Genomic DNA, 19,925 nt, shown 5'->3' with positions numbered 1-19,925 from the left:
TTCCTCCCACTTCCAAAGACATGCACCTGGGGATAGGTTGATTGGCAACACTAAATGGTCCCTAGTGTGTGAATGTGAGTGTGAATGTTGTCTGTCTATCTGTGTTAGCCCTGCGATGAGGTGGCGACTTGTCCAGGGTGTACCCTGCCTTCCGCCCGATTGTAGCTGAGATAGGCACCAACGCCCCCCGCGACCCCGAAAGGGAATAAGCGGTAGAAAATGGATGGATGGAATCACTCCCACCACCCTCGCCTTTTTTTTCTTCTTTTTCTTTTCTAGTTCTTCACTCTAACTTTCCTCATCCATTAATATTTCATCCTCGCTCAAATTAATGGGGAAATCGTCGCTTTCTCGGTCCGAATCGCTCTAGCTGCTGGTGGCCATGATTATAAACAATGTTCAGATGTGAGGAGCTCCACAACCCGTGACGTCACGCGCACATCGTCTGCTACTTCCGGTACAGGCAAGGCTTTTTTATTAGCCACCAAAAGTTGCGAACTTTATCGTGGATGTTCTCTACTAAATCCTTTCAGCAAAAATATGGCAATATCGGGAAATGATGAAGTATGACACATAGAATGGTGCTGCTATCCCCGTTTGAATAAGAACATCTCACTTCAGTAGGCCTTTAAGCAAAGCAATCAAACAATGCACTAATATGATCCCCTTTAGGAAATTCTTCAAACTTAAGGTTTACAAAGTAGAAAGAAAAAAACCATGATAAACATTCTAAATTAATTTCATCCATCCATTATTTTATTCTCAAAATAATTTGACTTATCATATGAAATATGACTTACTTCACATGTGTTTATTTATTTTTACTGTGATTACTTATTGAGTGTATTGTGAATAAATTGAGAACAGGAGGTGAATGAAAGTTTTAGCAACTGTTATGTCAAAGAAAAGGTGTAGGATTATATAAGCTCTCCTTCTTCCTACTCCTTTTCCAACATGTTGAAAAAGAGAAACTGGAAATTGTGATGCATCTTGTTGTATGCTTGCATGTTCCAAATGAACTCAAACTCAATCAAACAACAACTTTGTAGTTTGTGACACACTTTATCTTTTTTTGTTTTTTATGACCAGCTCTGCCCTAGATACAGTCCTTGGCATCCCGGTGGCGGTGAAAAAGCTGTGTCGGCCCTTCCAGAACCAGACACACGCTAAACGTGCATACAGGGAGCTCGTGCTGCTAAAATGTGTCAACCACAAAAATGTACGACTTATACACATTATTGGATTTTCCTCCCCTCCTGACTATGTACATAGCTATGGATTTATAACTGCGTAAAATGCACACTGATTCTTTTTTAGTACGTAATAACTTGTTCTACTCTTCCTGCAGTCCTGAAGTGTGAAGCACTTTTAAGTCACTGTGGTGAATACAAATGTTTAGCGCAAACTCTAAATGAATGTAGTGATAAACACAAATAATTTATGCAGTCATGTTTGTTTCACATATTAGCACAAACAATGCACACAACTGTAATCGTTGTACACCTCGAAATAGATAGGTCTAGGGGTGTAACGCTACACAAAAATTTCGGTTCGGTACATACCTCGGTTTGAGGTCACGGTTCGGTTCATTTTCGGTACAGTAAGAAAACAACAAAATATACATTTTTGGGTTATTTGTTTACCAAATTTGTAAACAAAGTTTTATACTTTTAACATTGGGAACACTGTAATAATTCTGCCCACGTTAATCAACATTAAACTGCCTCAAATTGTTGCTCAGATTAAACTTTTCTTTCTACTAAGGATGCACTGAAATGAAAATTTGTGGCCGAAGCCAAAGCCGAATAAAATTTAAACGCTTGGCCGAAGGCCGAATACCGAATAATGAATGCAGTTTTTCACAATTTTTTTAATATTGCATAAATAGACTAGAATAAATATTTAGACATGTTTTTCAAATAAAGTATTTTTTTTTTTAATATTGACATGTTTTTAATATTCCAGTAGTCTTTGCTTTTCAAAAAAAGCACAGTTTTTCATTTATATTAGGCTTTCAAACAAAACATGCATTCCAAAAAAAAATAAAGTGCATTAAAGTGGATAAACCCACAACAAATGAATTATTGTCCTTTTGGCAAAAGTCTGCTTAGCCCCAGTAGATATGCTAATAATGTAAACAGAAGGCTCAAGTAAATCTCAATAAGTGTGTGCTTGTAACCTCATACACTTATACAGGTAGCCTACACAACAGGCTAATAATGTAAACAGAGGCCCCACTAAATCTCAATAAGTGTGTGCTTGTAACCTCATACACTTATACAGGTAGCCTACACAACAGGCTAATAATGTAAACAGAGGCCCCACTAAGTGTGTGCTTGTAACCTCATACACTTATACAGGTACACAACATATCCCAACGTCACCGCGTCAAAAAATTGCGTCACACGCCACTATTCGGCCTTCTTTTTAACTCATTCCACCGAAGGCCGAATGTGGCTTTTTTTGCCATATTCGGCCAAATATATTCGGTTAACGATTAACCGGTGCATCCCTACTTTCTACATATAAAACGTGCAACATTAAACAGTTTCAAGTCAACTCATCATTCTTAATTTATCACAGCATTTGGGAAGCCTGTAGTTGATTTTTACTATGTAAATGTTATATTTTTATCAACATGTGATAGCAGGGACCCTGCCATTCAAAGCTTTTCTGTCCGTAACTCACACACAAACACACACACACCACAAAATGAGCTAACGATACGTTAAAAGCTAATTAGCTTTCACCTCAAGCCAGAACGGCGAGCAAGCTGAGCTGCAGTTTAAGTTTCTAGAAGGTCAACGGGCTCATAGTGATGTTTGTAGTAGTTGACTTGGAGGTGTTTATTATCATTTGGGGAGAGTACGCTGCCTTGTGCTCACCTGCTAAACACCTATCTGCTCGACGCTCAAGCATTTACGACATGCGCTCTGAATATGCACTGCTGATTGGCTGTTAGTGCTATATATGTAACCAATCAGTTGGTTGTGTGGGTGGGACAATGCTGGGTGCTGAGACAGAGGCAGAAGAAGCAAAGCAGCTTGTTAAGACTTTAGCTTAGAAAATCATTCGGTACACCGCCGTACCGAACCGAAACCCCCGTACCGAAACGGTTCAATACAAATACACGTACCGTTACACCCCTAGAATGTAGTGATAAACACGAATAATTGATGCAGTCATGTTTGTAATAGATATTAGCACAAACACTGCACACAACTGTAACCTTGAAATAGATAGATCTTATCTGAATGACGATGGATCAATCACTGAGTAAACTAATGACCATCTCTGCTTTTAGATCATCCGTCTGATCAACGTGTTCACGCCTCAGAAGTCACTGGAGGAATTTCAGGATCTGTGAGTTTGTCAGGTTTTGTTGTTCGTTGATAGCTTTAATTGTCTTCAATTTCTGTATGTTTCACTTTGGCTTGCCTATATTCAATACTTCATCAACCTGAAGATATCTGGTGATGGAGCTGATGGATGCCAGCCTTTGCCAGGTAATCCACATGGATTTGGACCACGAGAGAATGTCTTACCTGCTCTACCAGATCCTCTGTGGCATCAGACACCTGCACTCTGCCGGCATCATCCACAGGGTACGCACGGTGGAGCTCAAGATGTTTCATGTATTAAATAAACTCTCCATCAGCCATTCAATAGAATGTTGAGTTTCAAACATTGTTTGTGCCCCACAGGACTTAAAACCCAGCAACATTGTGGTGAAGTCAGATTGTACCCTGAAGATACTGGACTTTGGCCTTGCTAGGACAGCTTGCACCAACTTTATGATGACCCCATATGTGGTAACCAGATACTACCGAGCACCCGAGGTCATTCTGGGGATGAAGTACAAGGAGAATGGTAAGAAGGACAACATGTTTAAGATGCTTTGCTTCAGACCAGGGGGTCGGCAACCCAAAATGTTGAAATGGCCATATTTGGACAAAAAATACAAAAACAAATCCGTCTGGAGCCGCCAAAAATTAAAAGCCATATTACATACAGATAGTGTGTCATGAGATATAAATGGAATTAAGAGGACTTAAAAGAAACTAAATGAGCTCAAATCTAGCTACAAATGAGGCATAATGATGCAATATGTACATGCAGCTAGCCTAAATAGCATGTTAGCATCGATTAGCTTGCAGTCATGCAGTGACCAAATATGTCTGATTAGCACTCCACAGGGGCTTCACGGTGGCAGAGGGGTTAGTGCATCTGCCTCACAATACGAAGTTCCTGCAGTCCTGGGTTCAAATCCAGGCTCGGGATCTTTCTGTGTGGAGTTTGCATGTTCTCCCCGTGACTGCGTGGGTTCCCTCCGGGTACTCCGGCTTCCTCCCACTTCCAAAGACATGCACCTGGGGATAGGTTGATTGGCAACACTAAATGGTCCCTAGTGTGTGAATGTTGTCTGTCTATCTGTGTTGGCCCTGCAATGAGGTGGCGACTTGTCCAGGGTGTACACCGCCTTCCGCCCGACTGTAGCTGAGATAGGCGCCAGCGCCCCCCGCGACCCCAAAAGGGAATAAGCGGTAGAAAATGGATGGATGGTATAAACTCAACTGGTGGTGTTTGGAGGAAGAAGAATACTGAGTTGCATCCCAAGAACACCATACCTACTGTGAAGCATGGGGGTGGAAACATCATGCTTTGGGGCTGTTTTTCTGCTAAGGGGACAGGACGATTGATCCGTGTTAAGGAAAGAATGAATGGGGCCATGTATCGTGAGATTTGGAGCCAAAACCTCCTTCCATCAGTGAGAGCTTTGAATGGTTGACCAAATACTTATTTTCCACCATAATTTACAAATAAATTCTTTAAAATTCCTACAATGTGAATTCCCGGATTTTCTTTTCACATTCTGTCTCTCACAGTTGAAGTGTACCTATGATGAAAATGACAGACCTCTGTCATCTTTTGAAGTGGGAGAACTTGCACAATCGCTGGCTGACTAAATACTTTTTTACTGAAGAGATGCTCTGCAGATAACCATGTGAGTCATTTTTGAACCGCTAGCTTGCGGTGTTCCACAATCATGCAGGCAACAATGAACCAAAATGTAAGAGTAGAGTTCTGATCTGGAGACTATCCACTTAAAATCAGCAGAAATTAGTTAGAGGCTTGATTGATTGATTGATTGATTGATTGAAACTTTAATTAGAAGATTGCATAGTTCAGTACATATTCCGTACAATTGACCACTAAATGGTAACACCCCAATAAGTCTTTCAACTTGTTTAAGTCGGGGTCCACGTTAATAATTGCCATACATGAAGTTAAAGGTTAACATGGCAAGAAGATGGGAGGGACTGCACCCCTCCATGTGTGGAGCATATTGACAGCAGCTGTGCCAAGTGATAAGAAGACCAGCCTGTGTGTGGTTGCACAGGCCAGGAAGGCGAGACCAATCCAGCCTGAGGTTTAAAATGATGAAAGCACCAAACCAAAGCGCATAAAACATGCAACACTTCAATGCCCAGCCATCCGTTTCCTACCGCTTGTCCCTTTCGGGGCGGCGGGGGGGTCGCTGAGGCATATCTCAGCTGCATTCAGGTGGAAGGCGTAGTACCCCCTGGACTAGGGGTGTAACGGTACACAAAAATTTCAGTTCGATACGTACCTCGGTTCAGAGGTCACGGTTCGGTTCATTTTCGGTACAGTAAGAAAACAACAAAATACAGTGGGGCAAAAAAGTATTTAGTCAGCCAGCGATTGTGCAAGTTCTCCCACTTCAAAGGATGACAGAGGTCTGTCATTTTCATCATAGGTACACTTCAACTGTGAGAGACAGAATGTGAGAAAAAATCCAAGAATTCACGTTGTAAAAATTTTAAAGAATTTTTTTGTAAATTATGGTGGAGATTAAGTATTTGGTCAACCATTCAAAGTTCCAAATCTCACGATACATGGCCCCATTCATTCTTTTCTTTAACACGGATCAATCGTCCTGTCCCCTTAGCAGAAAAACAGCCCCAAAGCATGATGTTTCCACCCCCATGCTTCACAGTAGGTATGGTGTTCTTGGGATGCAACTCAGTATTCTTCTTCCTCCAAACACCACCAGTTGAGTTTATACCAAAACGGATACATGGATGATACAGCAGACGATTGGGAGAATGTCATGTGGTCAGATGAAACCAAAATAAAACTTTTTGGTATAAACTCAACTCGTCGTGTTTGGAGGAAGAAGAATACTGAGTTGCGTCCCAAGAACACCATACCTACTGTGAAGCATGGGGGTGGAAACATCATGCTTTGGGGCTGTTTTTCTGCTAAGGGGACAGGACGACTGATCCGTGTTAAGGAAAGAATGAATGGGGCCATGTATCGTGAGATTTTGAGCCAAAATTTCCTTCCATCAGTGAGAGCTTTGAATGGTTGACCAAATACTTATTTTCCATCATAATTTACAAATAAATTATTTAAAATTCCTACAATGTGAATTCCTGGATTTTTTTTCCACATTCTGTCTCTCACAGTTGAAGTGTACCTATGATGAAAATGACAGACCTCTGTCATCATTTGAAGTGGGAGAACTTGCACAATCGCTGGCTGACTAAATACTTTCTTGCCCCACTGTACACATTTTTGGGTTATTTATTTACCAAATTTGCTAAATCTTCCACCAGAAATAGTTCCCTTAGTGGAATATTTGATGTGAAGTAATCGGAACTTTGGATAGGTCAATAATTCATAATAACATTGATTTTGATTCAATATTTTGTTCAGCCTTTAAGCTTTTTTATTTCACTTTTGTTTATGTTTTTGTTTGTATTAATAGTATTTTTAGAATGTGCCGTGGGCCTTTAAAACATTAGCTGTGGGCCGCAAATGGCTTCTGGGGCACACTTTTGACACCCCTGCTATAGAAAATAATCAATAAAATCTGTTAAATCTGTGGGTAAAAAGCAGAGCCTGGCGACGCATGCGCGTTTATCATAACTCTCTCGCTCTCTCTGTCTCTGCCCCTCCCTCACAAATGTTGCTGCGTGCACAATTTGTTTTGTTTTTAACCCCTTCTTAACCCTGAACGTACATTGAAAATACACGCAACCCTAACTTAAAATGCCGGACATTTGAGGCATTTAAGAAACTCCACCCGGACAGCCCCACAAAAGAGGACATATCCGGTGAAAAGAAGAGGTATGGTCAGTCTATCGTAGCCCGGTCGTTGCTAGCATGCCCTGTGTTGTGCCCGGTGTGCATTGTTTACACAACGTGCGCTACGCTACTTAATATGTCCGTGTGGAAACTCGTTCGGTACACTTCCGAACCGAACCGAAACAGTTCAATACAAATACACGTACCGTTACACCCCTACCCTGGACAAGTCGCACCTCATCACAAGGTCAACACAGATAGACAACATTCACTCTCAGATTCACACACTAGTGCCAATTTTAGTGTTTATACTTTAAATCAGGGGTGCTCATTACGTCGATCGCGAGCTACCAGTTGACCGCGGGGGGTGTGTCAGTCGATCTTCAGCCAGGCTTTTAAAAAAAAATTGACCTAAAAATGAGTGATCATCAATCTTCACCAAGACGTCACTTAAATGACATTCACGGTACCGGAGGGTCTTGTGAGATGACGCTGGCTGCTGCAAGATCATTATTATGAAAATATGACCGAGAGGAAGGCGAGAAACACTTTTTATTTCAACAGACTCTCGCGCCGTACCTTCCGTCCAAACTCTAAAGGCCGACTGCACATTTCCTATCTTCACAATAAAAGCCCTGCTTCATGCTGCCTGCGCTAACTAAATACAGAGTCTCGGAAAACTGGCGTGCACAAGCGATCCCTCAGAAAGCTGGCGTGCACATCACTTGTGCACGCCAGCTTTCCGAGACTCTTATTTTGTTAGCGCAGGCAGCATGAAGCAGGGCTTTTATTGTGAAGATAGGAAATGTGCAGTCGGCCTTTAGAGTTTTGACGGAAGTCTGTTGAAATAAAAAGTGTTTCTCGCCTTCCTCTCTGTCATTTTTTCATAATAATGAACTGGCAGCAGCCAGCGTCATCTCACAAGACCCTCGGGTGCCGTGAATGTCAATCAAGCAAGCTACGGAATTTGCCGCCAATGTTTTTCTTGTAAAGTGTATGGAAGCTGGATGAATTAGATGCCAAAAACCAACCACTTTCATGTGGTATTGTACAGAAAGGACAACTTGTTTTCTCCTCCATTTGAAAATGTGGGCGTTATCATCATTACTGTCTGATTCCAATCAATGCAAGTCATCAGAATCAGGTAATACACCAACTTATATTCTTGTCTTTGTGAAAGAAAGACATCTATATGTGTTACACATGCTTGTATTATCATCAAACACATTTAACTTGTTTACAAAAATGTCTCTTTCATAAATAAATCAATATAAATGATATATATAAATGAGGTAGATCCCCTCGAGTTGGTCAATTGAAAAGTAGCTCGCCTGCAGAAAAAGTGTGGGCACCCCTGCTGTAAATGCATGAAACAACGCAGCCTGTATTTGTTTTCTTTTGCATATTAATGTGAATGATTTTGTAATATCCATTCTCGATATCGAATGTAAATATTTAACAGAGTTTTGTGTTTGCAGTTGACATCTGGTCCGTTGGGTGCATCATGGGAGAGATGGTAAAAGGTGGCGTCATCTTCCAAGGCACTGACCGTATCCTCCACCGCTTGTTTTCCTGCCTCTTCTGTCATTCCCTCCCAAATAATAGAAGTTTCGCATCAATAATCCCAATCAACCTGTAATTGTGTCCTTGTGAGTTTCTCACAGCACAGATTGCCTACTACATTCATATATTGCTGTTTTCTGAAAAACTAAAAACGTAAAGCAAGACAATTGAGAAACCTGGGCTTAGTTGTCATTAGATATAAAGTACAGGCCAAAAGTTTGGACACACCTTCTCATTCAATGGGTTTTCTTTATTTTCATGACTATTTACTAGGGATGCACCGAAATGAAACTTTGTGGCCGAAGCCGAATAAAATTTAAACGCTTGGCCGAATACCAAATACCGAATAATGAATGGAGTTTTTCACAATTTTTTAAATATTGCATAAATAGCCTAGAATAAATATTTACACATGTTTTTCAAATAAAGTAATTTTTTATTGAATATTGACATTTTTTTTGATATTCCAGTAGCCTTTGCTTTTCAAAAAAAGCACAGTTTTTCATTTATATTAGGCCTTCAAACAAAACATGCATTCCAAAAAAAAAAAAAAGTGCATTAAAGTGGATAAACCCACAACAAATGAATTATTGTCTTTTTGGCAAAAGTCTGCTTAGCCCCAGTAGATATGCTAATAATGTAAACAGAAGGCTCAAGTAAATCTCAATTAAGTGTGTGCTTGTAACCTCATACACTTATACAGGTAGCCTACACAACAGGCTAATAATGTAAACAGAGGCCCCACTAAATCTCAATAAGTGTGTGCTTGTAACCTCATACACTTATACAGGTACACAACATATCCCAACGTCACCGCGTCAAAAAATTGCGTCACACGCCACTATTCGGCCTTGTTTTAACTCATTCCACCGAAGGCCGAATGTGGCTTTTTTTCCCATATTCGGCCGAATATTTTCGGTTACCGATTAATTGGTGCATCCCTACAATTGTAAATTGTCACTGAAGGCATCAAAAATAAGAATGAACACATATGGAGTTATGTACTTAACAAAAAAAGGTGTAATAACTGAAAACATGTTTTATTTAATAATAATAATAATAATAACGGATTTTTTTTTTTTTTTTTTTAAAAAGCACTTTACCTTTGGCAAACAACCTCAAAGTGCCACAGTGTAAAACAAAATAAAAATAAAAATGATAATAATAAAAACATAATAAAAAAATATATATATAAAACTTGAAACAGCCCAATAGCTAGAACCAGCATGCATATCTATAAAAAGGCTTTTTTTAAAAGAAGGGTGGTGTGGCGCAGTGGAAGAGTGGCCGTGCGCAACCCGAGGTTCCGTGGTTCAAATCCCACCTAGCACCAACCTCGTCACGTCCGTTGTGTCCTGAGCAAGACACTTCACCCTTGCTCCTGATGGGTGCTGGTTAGCGCCTTGCATGGCAGCTCCCTCCATGTGTGTGTGAATGTGGAAGTAGTGTCAAGGCGCTCTGAGTACCTTGAAGGTAGAAAAGCGCTATACAAGTACAACTCATTTATCATTTAACCGTTTTTTAAAAGCATCCACAGTCTGAGGTGCCCTCAGGTGGTCAGGGAGAGCGTTCCACAGACTGGGAGCAGCGGAGCAGAAAGCCCGGTCCCCCATAGTCCGTAGCTTTGTCTTTGGAGGATGGAGGAGGTGTCGTTTGGAGGATTTGAGGGTGAGCAGTTCTTTGAGGTAGACGGGGGCATTTCCTTGGAGACACTGGTGAGTTAGTTAGGAGATTTTGAATTCAATCCTGAGTGGAACAGGAAGCCAGTGAAGGGATTTGAGAGTTGATGTGATGTGGTCATATTTCCGCACTCTCATCAGGATCCTAGCAACACTATTCTGTATTTACTGCAGCTTCTGGATGTTCTTGCTGGGGATCTCGACAAGAAGTGCGTTGCAGTAGTCGAGCCTAGTTTCTTCAAAATAGCCACCCTTTGCTCTGATTGGCATTCTCTCGAGGAGCTTCAAGAGGTAGTCACCTGAAATGGTTTCCACTTCTCAGGTGTGCTTGAAGCTCATCGAGAGAATGCCGAGAGTGTTCAAAGTCGGCGGCCTCGTGGTTAGAGTGTCCGCCTTGAGATCGGTAGGTCGTGAGTTCAAACCCCGGCCGAGTCATACCAAAGACAAAAAAAATGGGACCCGTTACCTCCCTGCTTGGCACTTAGCATCAAGGGTTGGAATTGGGGGTTAAATCACCATAAATGATTCCCGGGCGTGGCACCACTGCTGCCCACTGCTCCCCTCACCTCCCAGGGGGTGAACAAATGCAGAGGACAAATTTCACCACACCTAGTGTGTGTGTGTGACAATCATTGGTACTTTAACAAAGTAGTAATCAGTGCAAATGGTAGCTATTTTGAAGAAGCTACAATATACAACATGTTTTCAGTTATTTCACCCATTTTTGATCAGAACATAACTCCTCATGTGTTCGTTCATAGTTTTGATGTCTTCAGTGACAATCTAGAATGGTAATACTCATGAAAGTAAAGAAAACACATAAAATGAAGAGAAGGTGTGTCCAAACTTTTGGCCTGTACTACATGTACGAAAGTATTGGTACTCACTTTAATCAATTAGGGGTTGGGCTTGACCCTTAGTTCAGGGGTCGGCAACCCGCGGCTCTTTGATCGCTCTGATGTGGTTCAGCTGCATACTTGATCATCATTTTGACATAAAAACAAGCTACATATGTTTGTCCAGTACCGGTTACTGCAGGTGTATGGATCATATGTCCCAATATGTTTGTCCATTAGGTACCGCTTTTAATGGTTCCTCATCTTCTCTGTTGTTCCTTTCATCCACTCGCATTAAATACTCATGTTTCCCTAACGAAGCCCGATGGCCAGACATCGACCAGTGGAACAAAGTCATTGAGGTTCTGGGCACGCCCAGTCTGGAGTTTATGAACCGTCTGATGGAGACTGTGAGGAACTACGTGATGAACAAGCCACAATATCCAGGTGTCAGCTTTGCGGAGCTTTTCCCCGACTGGGCCTTCCCCTCGGATTCGGAACACGACAAGCTCAAGAGTAAGAATTGATGCAATATTTACAGAAAATGCCTGAAAGGAGTTTTACTAAGTTGATGCAACGGGAACAGAAGTAGCTGGAAGCATTTACATATTTTATAACAGACTTTGACATCACCGGAGACGACAACACCTTAAGGGCTTCTCCTCCGCTCATACGCCTCGGTCAATGATGTCATCGCTCTGTTTCCATAGTAACAGTTATTTGTCCTTTTTGCTGTGCCAGCGGGTCAAGCCCGGGACTTGCTGTCCAAAATGCTGGTCATCGACCCTGAGAGCCGCATTTCCGTGGAGGAAGCCCTCAATCATCCCTACATTCATGTTTGGTATGACCCCACCGAGGCCGATGCGGTGAGGACCACGCCCCTCCCACTACGGGGCACCTAATCAGTGCAGCGATTACATCGGGCCTCTCTGTGATTTATGTGTGCCTCTTTGTCTCTTTCAGCCTCCCCCCCAGATATCTGATAAGCAGCTAGAAGAGAGAGAGCACACCATTGAGCAGTGGAAAGGTAGGCTACGCTGCCCTCTGGTGGTGGACTGCGTCTTAAGTCTGGTTCGTTGCCAGGAAATGTGTGCATTGATTGATTGATTGAAACTTTTATTAGTAGATTGCACAGTTCAGTACAAATCCCGTACAACTGACCACTAAATGGTAACACTCCAATACGTTTTTCAACCACGTTCCTCTGTTCATGGTAACATGAATGCACACACCAACTAGAATGGCACCATGGCTGAACCGTTAACAAAAGTGGCATCTTTGTATTTGTTTGTTCGTTTCGGTTCACAGAGGATGACATAAGACTTTGAGCCGACAAGGCAGGGTCATTGTGGATGTACTGTCCGCAGTTTCAGTTACATAATGGCAAAGACTGCAAAAATAGATTTCCGTAACCACACATTTATTTTGCTCCCCACCACAACCAGTTTATGTTGTGCTCGAAGCTAGAAGAAGTGAACAGGTGGACGGAACTCTGTCATTTCCAAAGAAATTTATCCAGATCCTCCATTACAATGAGTTTAATTCTACTTGGTGACGTTAGGAACAGTGAGGCAGTGTCTCACCTGTCACCAGGTGGCTTAACCATGAGATGTCCCAAAACCAAGTAATAAAATGAAATACGTTTTAATTAGGGCTGGGCAACGATTAAAAATTTTAATCAAAGCTAATCGCACTATTTCTCCGATTAATCGCGATTAACTGCATTGTATACACAAAGCCCAATAATGAATTCCAAAGTAGTGTGTAGTGCACCTTTATTGGAATATTCTCCCACATGAACAAAAGCGCCAAAACATTTGTTGTGCAAACACAATTTAAATCAGTCCTTGTTAAACAGTAGCAGTTAAATAGCATATTTGATGAAAATCAACTCCAAAAATGTAAATACAAACATTGAAGCTTATTGCCACTGCCAGGGTATTTAAGTTATCCTGTTTGTTATGGAAAATAAATATAATCTACATACAAATCTCTGAGCCACAATCATAACATCTGAACAGGAAATTTCTGAGGTAACAGCAGAAACATTTTTTTTGATCAGGGATCTTATGTTTAAAAAACCTATATTATAGGTAGTGGGCTGTTTTAGGGAATTTTAATCAAATTATCCGTAGTAGCAATATTAATAATGTTGTGTTTATTCTGCGTAGTGCACTTAAAATAATTATGACCATATCTAGGAATTGATATGATGGGAATTTTCCGATTGTTTGCTTGGTGCTTTGATAAACTGAAGGCATCATATACATGGTACTATATTGTGATGTTATGAACCAGGGGAAAAAAAGAACTACCCTACCCAGCATGCAACAGGAGTGAGGAGCATGTATAGGTTGTGTCGCCATGACGACATCTTGTATGTTGTGATATGCACGCTCTGAAAGCAAACGTTAAGAAGTCAGCCAACATTCCTGGTCTGCATTATTCATAAATAGACAGACAACACATATACTCCGCTGCTTCACAGGCCGCTGGATGTAGCCGGCAAAGTATTCCCATGCTAGCTAGCCGCTCTAGCAAGCACGCCTCATTCAGTCCAAAACGGCCCGATCTATCCACATCCAGAATTGTCTGGCGGTCGTAAGTGATCCCGGAGTGACCACGCTGTAAGCCAGCCATGACATTTGCAGAATTGTCCGGTATTTTTGCCAAATGTTCCATCTTTACCAAGAGCCCCTCCACGCCGGGCGACGCCATCTTGTTAAGAAAAGGCGTTAACAAAATAAAAGCATGTAAACAACATACGCAAATGTGCGATAAAATAATTGTCGGCGTTAATAGATTGATGAGTTAACTCATAATTAACGCATTAATTTGCCCACCTCTAGTTTTAATACAAACCCCGTTTCCATATGAGTTGGGAAATTATGTTAGATGTAAATATAAACAGAATACAATGATTTGCAAATCATTTTCAAGCCATATTCAGTTGAATATGCTACAAAGACAACATATTTGATGTTCAAACTGATTAACATTTTTTTTTGCTTATGATTATTTGCAACAACAAAAAAATGTCTATCAGTTTGCACATCAAATATGTTGTCTTTGTAGCATATTCTACTGAATATGGCTTGAAAATGATTTGCAAATATTAATAAAAACAGTACAAAATAAAAAACTATAAACAAAATGTCTCTTTCTTGATATTACATAAAAGTAACATCTGCTGCTATGTTAGTGTTTAGTGCCTGCTATATTAACTTACAATCTGTAGTTTATTCAACACAGAATTCACACTAAACTGACCTAACGCTAAGCTACTGATAGTTAAGTGACACCTTTATGTTTAAGTCAGTGGTTCTTAACCTTGTTGGAGGTACCTAACCCCACCCGTTTCATTTGAGCATTCACCGAACCCTTCTTTACTGAAAAATGTTTTTCTTTTTTCAAATTAAAGACAAAGTTATGTGGTATTTTTTTTACTGGTGCACACAACGAACCATGGATGAGCATCACCTTGTCCAAAGAACAAAACCAACTCACAGCTAATTACACACCTGCAAATCAGATGGAACATTAGAGGGAACATTGTTTGGCGGTATCCATGATACGCCGTTTGAGAGAAGTTTTTATTCACACCATGAGTCGGGTGTGTCTTGACCTCCGCCGAACCCCTGAGGCCGACTCACCGAAACCAGGTTAAGAACCGCTGGTTTAGGTCAATCAATCAATCAATGTTTATTTATATAGCCCTAAATCACAAGTGTCTCAAAGGGCTGCACAAGCCACAACGACATCCTTAGTTCAGAGCCCACAAAAGGGCAAGGAAAAACTCACAACCCAGTGGGACGTCAATGTGAATGACTGAGAAACCTTGGAGAGGACCGCAGATGTGGGTGAACCATCCCCCCCCCTCCCCCTTTATGGGAAATTAAGTAAATTATTCATGAAATAACTTCCCACTAACATAATTGAACTGTTATGTCTATATCTTATTTTATTCGTCCGTTGTGTCCTTGGGCAAGACACTTCACCCTTGCTCCTGATGGGTCCTGGTGAGCGCCTTGCATGGCAGCTCCCATCATCAGTGTGTGAATGTGTGTGTGAATGTGTGAATACTGTCAAAGCGCTTTGGGTTCCTTTTAAAAAGGGTTAAAAAAGCGCTATACAAGTACAACTCATTTACCATTTACCATTTATTTTTACTCTGACATGTAAAGCTAGATAGAGATCCTGCAAATGCTGCACCATTTTGGACGTATTAGACCCTTCAACTGGGCAATTATTTTCACTCTGGGGGGCCAAATTTAGAGGGAAAAAAATATATATATATATATATAATATATATTGGTATGCTGTGAAAATCTGCTGTACAGTATGTGTGCTTTTGTCCTGTTATTAGGAACACTATCACAAAACCTCACAATAATGTCGGATAGAATGCTAAAAATGTTATGACAGACCGCCTTAAAAAAACTTTTTTACTGAATGAGACACCCAGAATGTGCATGTAAATAATGTGGGATTTATAGTATTAACTATGAAGGATAAAACACTGAATATTGACAACATAAGAACGTCACACCCCCTCTCGATCAACATCTTTTGTAATCAAGCGAAACCCAACAAAAATGCAACAGACAGAGCGAAAAATGAAAGCGAAGGGTAAAAACAAAAAAAAAATACACCTATATATCTGATATATCACTAAGCTTTAGAGCTTTGTTGTACCCACACTGCTCGGTTTCTCGTGTGAGCTGCTGTGAGTTAAATTGCAAAAGTAACTAATTCGATTCCTCATAGTAACTAATTAGATGACCATAGTAACTAGTATATCATGCAAAAGGGAAAATTCAAACCATTGAAATACTTTTTATAGTTCAAGACTTACGGTCATTTGAAAACATCACTGCACAACATAATGGCAGCTAAACTTTCCATCTTAAAGGCCTACTGAAAGCCACTACTAGCGACCACGCAGTCTGATAGTTTATATATCAATGATGAAATATTAACATTGCAACACATGCCAATACGGCCGCTTTAGTTTACTAAATTGCAATTTTAAATTTCCCACGAAGTATCCTGTTGAAAACATTGCAGAATGATGACGTGCGTGTGACGTCACCGGTTGTAGCAGATATTTTCCAGCCCGATCGAAGTTATAAGTAGTCTGCTTTAATCGCATAGTGACACAGTATTCTGGACATCTGTGTTGCTGAATCTTTTGCAATTTGTTCAATTAATAATGGAGACATCAAAGAAGAAAGCTGTTGGTGGGAAGCGGTGTATTGCAGCTGCCTTTAGCAACACAAACAGCCGGTGTTTCCTTGTTTACATTCCCAAAGGGGAAGCTTTACTATGGAACGGAGCGGTCAAGCGAACATGGTTCCCGACCACATGTCAACCGGCAGGTTTCGGTGAGAAAATTGTGCTAATAAATCGGCTCTTACCGTAGACATGAGCGGAGCTTGCGTCCTCCTGCAGCTGCGGACTATTACCTCCTCCCACCGGAGACACTGGCAGTCACCACACCCATCCAACTTTCAGGTACCATATAATCTCACTAAAACGCTATTAACACAATAAGCAGATAAGGGATTTTCCAGAATTATCCTTGTAAATGTGTCTAATAACATCTGAATCGCTTCCACTGCCCTCGCCTTTTTTTTTTTTTTCTAGTCCTCCACTCTCAATATCCTCATTCACAAATCTTTCATCCTCGCTCAAATTAATGGGGAAATCATCGCTTTCTCGGTCCGAATCCCTCTTGCTGCTGGTGGCCATGATTATAAACAATGTTCGGATGTGAGGAGCTCCACAACCCGTGACGTCACGCGCACATCGTCTGCTACTTCCGGTACAGGCAAGGCTTATTTATCAGCGACCGAAAGTTGCGAACTTTATCGTCGATGTTCTCTACTAAATCCTTTCAGGAAAAATATGGCAATATCGTGAAATGATGAAGTATGACACATAGAATGGAGCTGCTATCCCCGTTTAAATAAGAACATCTCATTTCAGTAGGCCTTTAAAGATCTAAACAAGTTTTTTGGGAATGTCCATCCAGATTGAAAAGCTTAACATGTCGCATGCGGCCCCCAGACTTTAATTAGCCCAGGTCTGCTTTATCTGCAAGTTCATTTTGGCAGTCTTTTCAAAATGATGAAATGACTCCCCGCTTTGGCCATTTTTGGGAAATTTTCACACACTTTTTTTGTTGTGGGAACAGTTCGCTGCTAGTCCTGCTTGCCATTTTGACACTAAAGTATACTAGTGTGTCTCTTAGTAGGTGCTTAGCTTGTGTACGGTTGTTTTTGGTTCTGTGCAGGATGTGACAAAAATAGCGTACCGGCATACTGTCCGTTTATAGCGAATGAGGAGGACTGAAATACATGCTGTAGTGGAGCCTCTTGCAATTAGATACATGGGTTAATGGTTGCATCCCTGGATGTGATGCATGCACTCATCTTGTGTTGTTTCTCCTCAGAGCTCATTTATGAAGAGGTGATAGACTGGGAAGAAAGGAACAAGAATGGCGTGGTGAAAGAGGACTGCTCTGGTAGGTTCATGTGCTAACAGGAAATTCATGGCGTGTTTTGACATACTTGCCAACCCTGCCCGTTTTCCCGGGAGACTCCCGAATTTCAGTGGCCCTCCCGAAAATCTTACGGGGCAACCATTCTCCCGAATTTCTCCCGATTTCCACCCGGAGAACAATATTGGGGGCGTGGCTTAAAGGGGAACATTATCACAATTTTAAAAGGGTTAAAAACAATAAAAATTAGTTCCCAGTGGCTTGTTGTATTTTTTGAAGTTTTTTTCAAAATTTTACCGGTCCCGGAATATCCCTAAAAAAAGATTTAAAGTGCTTGATTTTCGCTATTTGCGATGCGACTATCCATTTCCCTGTGACGTCACACAGTGCTGCCAATGTAAACAAACAATGGGAATACCACAGCAAGATATAGCGACATTAGCTCGGATTCAGACTCGGATTTCAGTGGTTTAAGCGATTCAACAGATTACACATGTATTGAAACAGATGGTTGGAGTATGAAAGTATTGAAGAAGAAACTGAAGCTATTGAGCGAATAGCTATTGACGCTATTCATAGCCATAGCATGGCCGAATAGCTGCGTTAGCATCGCCGGTAAAATGTGCGGACCAAACGATCAGGACTTTCGCATCTTGTGACACTGGAGCAACTTAAATCTGTCGATTGGTAAGTGTTTGTTTCGCATTAAATGTGGGTGGAAGGAAACGTAATATCGTTGCAAATGCATCTGCAGGTTATCCATACATCTCTGTGCCATGTCTGCTTTAGCACCGCCGGTAAATACTATGTAAGCGTCGATTAGCGTAGCATGTTAGCATCGATTAGCTGGCCGTCACGCCGCAACCAAATATGTCTGATTAGCACATATGTCAACATCAACAAAACTCACCTTTGTGGTTTCGTTGACTTTATCGTTGCAAATGCATCTGCAGGTTATCCATACATCTCTGTGCCATGTCTGTCATCGCCGGTCAAATGTGGAGAAACTCCGGCACATTCAATGGGGGTCTGGTGGCAGACACTTTGGCATCTTGGGGCCAGTGGTGCAACTTGAATCCCTCCCTGTTAGTGTTGTTACACCCTCCGACAACACACCCACCAGGCATGATGTCTCCAAGGTTCCAAAAAATAGTCAAAAAAACGGAAAATAACAGAGCTGAGACCCGGTGTTTGTAATGTGTTGAAAATGAAAATGGCGGGTGTGTTACCTCGGCGACGTCACATTCTGACGTCATCACCACAGAGCGATAAACAGAAACGCGTTTAATTCGCCAAAATTCACCCATTTAGAGTTTGGAAATCGGTTAAAAAAATAGATGGTCTTTTTTCTGCAACATCAAGGTATATATTGACGCTTACATAGGTCTGCTGATAATGTTCCCCTTTAATCGATTTAAATAAATCCAAAATCAATTTAATGAAAATAAAAAAATGTCTTAGTCTGTCCTGTCCAGCAACTCCGACAAATGATAGTGTTGATGTGGATCACAAGTGTCAAACTCAAGGCCCGGGGGGGCAGATCTGGCCCGCAAACGCCTGGTAAAATGTGTCAATGAAGTACTTACCGTATTTCCTTGAATTGCCGCCGGTGCGCTAATTAATTTAAAACCTCTTCTCACTCCGGCGTTTACCAAAGGCATGCGGTAAATTTAGGCCTGCGCTTATAAATTTGAGTGTGATGTAAGGATACCATCATGAAAAGCACATTCATAAAAAAAACATTATTATGGTCTTACCTTTACTTATAAATGAAGTCCATGTGCAGCTCCTTCTGATCAAAAGCATCGATAACTTGTTTATAGAAGTCTTCCTTATCTTTCTTCAGTTTTAAAAGTCTCTCTGTCTCGATGAAAATCTCCCTTTATTACCTCCTGCTTCGATTGAAAGTCCAGTTTAGAAAACTGTTTTATTTTAGATATGTAATCCTCCATGTTAAAAGTGCAAGCGAGAGGAAAAAATAAAGGATCGCTGCTCACTCTTGCTGCTTGTTGTCACTTCTTCTGCAGCCGAGTAGTCGCAAGAAGGATCACTAGCGCCCTCTACCACCAGGAGGCGGGAGTCATTTAATGACTCATATTTGACACACGCAGCTACGGTATATTAATAAAACATAGCTGCTTACTGTTCTTTTTAGCATATTCAATAGCTTGGACCTTAAATCCTACTGAATAGCTCTTAATCTTCCTCCCTTTGTGCGATTTCAAATTATTG

General features: G+C 41.1%; 1 protein-coding gene across 2 annotated transcripts in view; it reads left to right on the top strand.

Moving 5' to 3' along the window:
* Positions 1 to 19,925, top strand: part of mapk9 (mitogen-activated protein kinase 9) — a 56,410-nt gene that overhangs the window by 29,352 nt on the left and 7,133 nt on the right. For both annotated transcript variants that reach the window (XM_061902092.1, XM_061902093.1), the window contains exons 3-11: positions 1,090 to 1,219; positions 3,305 to 3,363; positions 3,467 to 3,605; positions 3,705 to 3,870; positions 8,592 to 8,663; positions 11,525 to 11,707; positions 11,933 to 12,057; positions 12,155 to 12,218; positions 17,646 to 17,717. In XM_061902092.1, the coding sequence (XP_061758076.1) occupies positions 1,090 to 1,219; positions 3,305 to 3,363; positions 3,467 to 3,605; positions 3,705 to 3,870; positions 8,592 to 8,663; positions 11,525 to 11,707; positions 11,933 to 12,057; positions 12,155 to 12,218; positions 17,646 to 17,717 (1,010 nt within the window). The remainder of the gene's footprint in view (positions 1 to 1,089; positions 1,220 to 3,304; positions 3,364 to 3,466; positions 3,606 to 3,704; positions 3,871 to 8,591; positions 8,664 to 11,524; positions 11,708 to 11,932; positions 12,058 to 12,154; positions 12,219 to 17,645; positions 17,718 to 19,925) is intronic.

Source organism: Nerophis ophidion, linkage group LG05 (genome assembly GCF_033978795.1).
Source record: "Nerophis ophidion isolate RoL-2023_Sa linkage group LG05, RoL_Noph_v1.0, whole genome shotgun sequence".
Taxonomy (NCBI): Eukaryota; Metazoa; Chordata; class Actinopteri; order Syngnathiformes; family Syngnathidae; genus Nerophis; species Nerophis ophidion.
This window is presented reverse-complemented; position numbering and strand designations above follow the sequence as displayed.